This window comes from Ciona intestinalis, unplaced genomic scaffold (assembly GCF_000224145.3).
Source record: "Ciona intestinalis unplaced genomic scaffold, KH HT000016.2, whole genome shotgun sequence".
Classification (NCBI taxonomy): Eukaryota; Metazoa; Chordata; class Ascidiacea; order Phlebobranchia; family Cionidae; genus Ciona; species Ciona intestinalis.
The window spans coordinates 75991-83443 of NW_004190338.2; the positions used below are offsets into that span (position 1 = coordinate 75991).

The 7453-nt window shown below is 32.9% G+C and overlaps 2 protein-coding genes across 3 annotated transcripts in view; both read right to left on the reverse strand.

Annotated features, from left to right (window-relative positions):
* LOC100175758 (nischarin) overlaps nucleotides 1-2973 on the reverse strand; it is a 16158-nt gene extending 13185 nt beyond the window's left edge. Inside the window, exons 1-5 of one of the 2 annotated variants that reach the window (XM_026837781.1) lie at nucleotides 2826-2973; nucleotides 2362-2445; nucleotides 1554-1645; nucleotides 908-1004; nucleotides 144-288 (exon numbers count right to left, since the gene is read on the reverse strand). In XM_026837781.1, the coding sequence (XP_026693582.1) occupies nucleotides 144-288; nucleotides 908-1004; nucleotides 1554-1645; nucleotides 2362-2445; nucleotides 2826-2888 (481 nt within the window). In that variant the 5' untranslated portion in view covers nucleotides 2889-2973. The remainder of the gene's footprint in view (nucleotides 1-143; nucleotides 289-907; nucleotides 1005-1553; nucleotides 1646-2361; nucleotides 2446-2825) is intronic. The other variant, XM_002123607.5, reaches the window with a different exon arrangement.
* A 1155-nt stretch (nucleotides 2974-4128) lies between these two features.
* Nucleotides 4129-5308, reverse strand: LOC100178073. Its single transcript, XM_026837785.1, has 3 exons — nucleotides 5247-5308; nucleotides 4490-4610; nucleotides 4129-4386 (listed from the first exon to the last, which is right to left on the reverse strand). The coding sequence occupies exons 1-3, from the start codon at nucleotides 5306-5308 to the stop codon at nucleotides 4129-4131; spliced, it is 441 nt and encodes a 146-aa protein (XP_026693586.1).
* Nucleotides 5309-7453: the final 2145 nt, after the last annotated feature.

The following is a 7453-nucleotide window of genomic DNA, read 5'->3' on the forward strand; positions in this document are numbered from 1 at the left end:
ACAGGCCTTGAACCCATTACCTAATGGTTACATGCAGGCGCGCTAAACACTACGCCACGGCGCCGACAAATTGGATAAGTACACACGAATATAGTTTAATTATATGTACGCTTGCAAATGGTCCTTAAATATATTTTTCTTACCACTCTTTGGTTTTTCAGCAGTTAATCTTTGAGATATTGCCCATAACTGTAATGGAGTGAAGACATACATCTTCCCATGGGCAAGTACAGAATCTCCGATTGCAAATAACTCTTTGGCTAAATCTTGTGTAAGTCGTTCAACCTCCTATAATATATATATTCAATTTTTAGTAGAAGCAGAATTCAAGAGGTTGACAGAGTAGTCGTATACAAAAAAAAATATATATATATAACAAGGCAATTAGAACTCCACCCTTTTAAAAGCATTGTGGAAATATGATATTTAGTTCATTTTGTCCTAACTATTACAGTACGATGGGTCTGTGCCCTGTGGGGTAAGATGGGACACCTTTAGCACATAATATCTAAATATCCTGATCGTGTTTTAAACAATTAACAACCGGCTATGGTAGTCGCAAGTTTTATAATTCTTTGAATGTTTTTTGTTTACTACTACTCTGTCACCTTTGTATACATACATGTATAAGTTTGAATTTAAAGTTAGGAGAGGCAAAGATTAAATTTCACAGCGCAGAAAGAATAAACTTTGCAATTCCGAAGGCAGATACCAACTGTTGGGATTAAAATGAACATGACTAAACTTTTACCACCCTTATTCAAGTTACCTGGCTTGCCTTGGTCAAATTAAACAAAATTTAATGTATTTTTAGCCTTTATTTGACTTATAATAAAATTTATTTATTTGGTTTATAAAATTTGCACTTTATAGCATTATTTTTCCTTTAATCCAAACATATACTTACATAATGGTGAAAATCAAGAAAGACTCCAAGAGTTCTTGGAACACCTCCACTAAACTTCTGACTCATAAGAGTTTGAAGATACAACTCAAGTTCCTCCCTATAACAAAACAACATAATTTAAAAATATAATAAAACAACATAATTTAACGGTGCATGACATAAAATCTCAATTTCCTATTCCTAACTAAAGTAAAATGCACTAGGTACTTGGTGAAATTTTAAATGCGTATCTTATAGTATTGACTAGTGATTGTTGTAGGAGCAGAACAAAACATGTGTTAATGTTTTGTTGACTAAATTTTGACGCATCTTCAATAATAATGTTGCTTAAAAACAAAATTTTCATATAATACCATTATTAGGAATTTGAAAGAATGTATGCTTCCAAAATAAATAAATACTATTAAGAATTAAAATCAGGCTAGAGAAAAATTGAAAAATGTGAGGAATCTTTGTGAAAGCTGGCATCCTTGCTGCAAAGTCATCGTACCAGATGGTTATTTAATTTATTTCGATATTTTACACAGATTTGATTGTGCAACAGGTTTATCAATTGTATTATTTTGTTAATTTATGCATTAAATTGCCAGCATAGTAATACAGGATAGGATAATGCGAGTTATTTTATATTTTTTAAAAAATAAACCTCCGCTTGTCGATAAATGAAGTCGACATCTTTCCAATGATTTTCTTTGGAGGAAGAAGATTTTTCTCAAGATCAGGATTGTGGTTTCGAAGCTGAAAATATCAAAATATTAACCAAAGGATCGTATATAATATGCCCCAGATTGGAAAGTTTGTGGTTTGCAAACAAAATATTTTATATATACATATATATATATTTTACAGTTTTGTTTGCGCGGATTTTTACCCACCGATTCTTACTTTTATGTGAAGCTTTTAATATTTGGATGATTTTTTTTCGAATTCGTAAAATTTTGCGCTAGGATTTGGTAAATATATTTTCGAATTGGTTAAATTTTGTGCATTCTTTTTAACAGGAATATACCCTTTTTACATGGTAACTATTATGCATATGATTACTCGCAAATACAAAGTTAGCACGCATAACGCCGTAAGCGCGTTAGTTTGGTTGTTACTCTCATTATACGAGTAAAGTAAAATATGGTGGAAGGACAGTTAGACTTTTAGGAGCCTAATTTTTGGGGGTTATTTTTGTAGTTTTTAGTTTGTATTAGCACCCTAATGTTTGAGAAATTATATTATAAACATGATTTAGCATATATTGCGTTAAAATAAGCTAACTCAATGTTGATACGTGCATAAACCGATGACCAAGCAAAATAAGGCCGTTAGCGAGTTACCAAATACCAACTTTATGCGCATCGGTATTCGCATAAACATTTACCATGCGAAAAGGGTAAAATAAAAGTTATTTTAATATTCCATGCATATTTGCAACAGACATACAAGTTCAGAAAATATTTGCTCACCGCATTATGTAGCTTCCTAAATTCACTGTAACGATGTTTGATCTTCCACATAAAGCCATTATGGTGAACTTCTATTGTATATTCCTGAATGAATGTTACTGAATAAGCTAATGAATATTAAAAATGCCATGCTGTATTACTTTACAATAGCAAAACTAAATTAAAAAATATGATACTTTTATATTGCAGAAACTCAGAAAGCTGGCATGGACAAAACTTTGGCACTAGTGAAGAATCTTCTGGTACTTGGTACATACTACATAGCAGAATAGGCTGGTGGAAAGTGTTAGCGGTTGGTGGTTAGTGGTTATAGGGGTCAGTAGTTAGTGGTTATAGGGGTTCGAGGTTAGCAAATAGGGTGGGGGGAAGACTCTTCACTAGCACCAAAACTTTTGGTGCTTGTAACCAAAGTAAATAGATCATTATATTAATGTCATCTACCTAAGCTATGCCTAGATGCTTACCGTGTAATCCTCGACTTGCTCCACGGAGTTAATAAAGACTTGAGTTTCTGGTTTCAAATCCATGCCGATTCCGACATTCTTTAAATATTTGCTCACGAAAATCCTTAAGCAAATCTTTGTTAAGCACGTAAGTGGTCAAATAAATTATTTTTCGTCGAACAGGCATTGAGCACGTAAGTGATTAATCGTGCACAGAGCCATATAAATAGCAGAGCCATAAATAGTGAGTAGTCTTGTTTCGCAAACGGCAAATAAAACGCCAATTTGTGTCAAAATTAACACGGGTATATTGAAAAAACATATATTTTGAAAAATTGAAGGAAAACTTGAACAAGTTTAGAAAATGTAAAATCATCAAATTGCCTCCATTTTTCATTGTTTATACAAAAAGATTAAAACCACTCATTTCCACTCATTGATTTTAATCTCTTTGGCTTATATAACATATCTAAAAATATATAACATTAACAATTTAACGTTTTTAATTTGGTTTTAATCTCTTTGCTATGGTGGTAAATATAAGGCCTCAACGGTTAGCAGATAAGGTAGTAGCAACCAAGGAGGTTTGTTTGCTATACCTTGTTACTTGGTTTAATACTTTAACTATTGTTAAAATTAAACATGTTTTTTAACTTTGCCAATGACGAAAACTTTACGTCGTTTCAGAGGCAAACCAACGGAAAATGAAAATGGGTGCTGTATGGATAGATATGCTCAAATGTATAACCTAAAGGTTCCACCAAAGTTTGCCAAAACTATACGGCTTAAAAAAACGAGTAAAAGGCTGTTTCGACAATGCATAGGATTTCCCATAAGAATAATTTCATTCAATTTTGATCGTTTCTAGTTTCTAAATTACTAAAGAAAATTTAAATTTTATTTATGATTTGGTATAAATGAATGATCAAGAATATATATAAAAAATTGTAAGAAAATGACTTTATTATTTTTTAATTTTTTTGAATTTTTTAATCTAGCGGTCGAATTTGCGGTTTTGAAATTCATTTTTTAATAGCTGTTTTGTATTTTAAAACTTTAATGGTAGATTTAGGTCACATTTGAGCATATCTATCAATACACAAATTTTGATTTTTCGTTGGTATGCGCCTTTAAGGAAACAGTTTTGAATGGGACCATTGTCCGTTTTGAAAATCAGTCATGGATATATGTGTTTTTCGAGATTGGGTGACAATTTAGACAACCGATTAATGACCACTTGGTTTAAGCAGTTCCAAATATCATTATTCCAGTTACATTTATTCCAAATAAATATATTTTAAATATACCACTACACAATATTATATCAAATTTTTGAATTGATGCCAGACTTCTGTAGAACCAGCACTTCCCCATATTGATCAGCAAGATTTATTTCAAACTCATCTGAAACTTCATCCAATCTGTAATGTAGGAATTTCTCTCTCGAACAAAACTTCATCAAACCAGCAGCTTCAAGTCGATTAAGTTCGTCGTAAAAACGAATTTTGTAATCTTGCATATAGCAATGCATTCGAACAGTAGTGACCAAGTAAGAATTAGGTTTCAAAACCCGCAGAGCATCCTACACGTTAAGAAAAATGAATTCAGTAAAAAACTGAGCTACTTATACACACTTGGTTTTTAATGTCAGAGTTAGATTGCAAAAACGTTCAAGCACGTCTTACCTCTATACAATCTGGTTCGATGTTATGTATTGTAAACGCACCAACGTTAAAAACCATGTCGAACGACTGATCCGGGTACGGAAGTGGATTTGAGGAAGTTAGAATGTGTTCGGTTACATCACTAATTACCAAAAAAATGTATTTGTTTTGCGTTACAAAAAAATACCAAAAATTGTGTTTGTTTTGCATTACAAAAAAATAAAAAAAAAATGTGTTTGTTGGACTTATAATTCTTTTTAACCCCCAATTGGGGGGGGGGGGGGGGGGGGTTTGTCTTTTATATCTTTTATAAAATCAGAATTCACAGATAAGGTATAAGTTACATAAAACCATTAATTAAAGCGCCGGCGTGAAACTGTTACTGTTTATGCTGGGACCATATAGAGAACTAATATATTAGTTTTGATATATATTTAGGCATATTTTAAAGGCTTATAATCTTAAATACTTTTATAGCATTCGATGTGGCATTTTTAAGCGAAGACGCGGTGGACTAATTTAAGTTTAAAATACAACACGCGCCCAGTAGTTTTACAAATGCGAATTTACATATATTTTCATCAAGTATTTTATAACAGAACCAGCACGTTCTTTACATAGCAGTCGTCTGTGCTTCATCTGCTGTAATATAAAGTTCATATTACACGCCCGCTTGAAGAGCAAGGTAGTTGACGCATCGGGTGTTCGCTTGAAGCGCAAGATAGTTGACGGATCGGGTGTAACACTAATGGGTTAACGTACAGTTGGTTGATCTTACCTGTATATACCTTTCTCCATTGCAACCTTGAGCATTCCTTCTGACCCATCAAGCGCGCTCATGTTACCAAGAAAACCAGCACTGCGGAAAGCGACGCCTGAAAGTCCAGTACCTGAAATGATTCGGTTAAATTTTTGATTAATGTATGACAAAAGTCTATAACTAAGCTACCTGCTCCAAGGTCCAACAGTTTAAAGTTTTTCATTTGTTCTTGTGATACGAGCGAAGCTGCTTTCTGTGCGGCAACTTCAGGCGCGGTGTACGCCAAAGTTTTCATATCACTGTCCCAAGTTGCCCCATGTTCGTCGTAATAGTTTAGGGAAACTTTAAATTAAATTCTTTGTTTAAGATATATAGAGCTGTATGTCTTAAACATTAGTGCAACAAAACAAATGTATATATGAAGGCAATCGTTTTAAATTTACCTGTTTAAGTTACTCTTACTATCTTACGCATACATATATTTTTTATTAAACTCTACTTTTTTCTCGCCTGAACTGAAATACAGGGTTCAATAACCCAGGATACACATTGTGGGCTTTTTTGAGGAGTAATCATTTTATGTATAGTAGGGTGGGGAAAGATGGGACATCTTTAGCACATAATACCCAAATATCTTTATCGTGTCTTAAACAACAAACGACGGTCTATGGGAGTCGTGAGCATATACGGTTTTATAATTCTTTGAATGTTCTTTGTTTGCTACCAAATGAGACAAGAAAATAGAAAGAAAAGGTGTTCTACCTTCCCCCATCCCACTATAGCAAGTTCTTTTAACACATTTATTAAACATAAAAAATTAATCTGAAACAAATTTAGTTCAGATAAAACTTGAATATCAATTAATTAAAATAAAACAAACCTAATATATTGAAAAATGGCTTTATAACAAGTTGTTGATGTTGTTATAGGCCTCTTTAAAATGTTGTATAATAAAAATGTTCAACTGATGCATTTTTTTACCTGTGGGGTTATCTTCGGCAGGGGGTATATTGAATACCCATCCGTAGACTTCATCCAGCGGTTTCTGAGCCATGTTACAATTTATAGCAAACGTTGTTTTATATATTTTTTTATATCTGCTGATTTTTTTTATATTTGATTTAAAAAAGTATAGTTGTGCAATATACCCACACGCCAAAATTTAACACTCTGAACTATCGTTAGCCTAAGATTAAAACCGGGATGCTCATACCAGTTCTTTATCAAAAAAAATGTTTATGTATAATGTTATGTATAATGTTCAGATTTGATAAATAGTTTCCTGTGATGTTTCCGACTAAAAACACCCTGGTTAGTAGAAATCCGCACAGTCTCACAGACCGTAAAAACTGTTCGGTGCCAACTCGAAAGAAACAGCTGTACATCAAACACACAGGAAACGATTCGTTATACCATGCATGTGTAGACCCATTGCGATAAAATACCAGACCTTGTATAGGGAACGCTTTAAGCAAGCAGGATATTATTACAATTATTTTTAATCCGAAAGTATAACACTACATAACATTGTTGAGTATTTTAATTAATAAAAGTTTTTTTCCAGCACCTCATACTTGTATTGATCAGGTTTACTTTGAACTTATCTGCAACTTTTTTCAATCTGTTATATAGGAATTTCTCTCTTGAATAAATTTTATTCAAACCAGCAGATTTGATTAAATCAAGTTGGTCACTTGATGTAGAATGAACTTACTTTATCATCGCGTGCGGTCGGTAAACGACAGTCGTTATACCACGGGCGTTCTGTTACATACACCTCGTGTCAGCTTACGAGTTACCATGTATGTTACTTTGCGGAAGATAAACCCTTTTAGATTTTTTTCATTTTTTTATGTATGGCTGATAATTTGGGTAACCCATAAGTGACCACTGAAGCCGTTGCCGTTAATAAACATTATTTTGCACCGTATCAAGGTACATTTCTACAATCTGTACCGCAAGCGTTACTATATGTCTCATTACGTCAAACATCATGCTGTGCTACGAGTAAAGAAATAAACACCCAAATCATTTCATTGTTACACTTGCCTGTTAGTATTGTTCTATTTTGTGAAGCAAAGACAAAGAAAATAGTTGGCATTTAGCATTGTTTACTTTTGATCAACTGAGGCAAATATTATTTGTATTACACAGCATGTTTTTCCAAGTAATTTTACAAATGGTGAGAAAAGTATGGTATGTAAGTTATACTGTTAAGAAAAGTG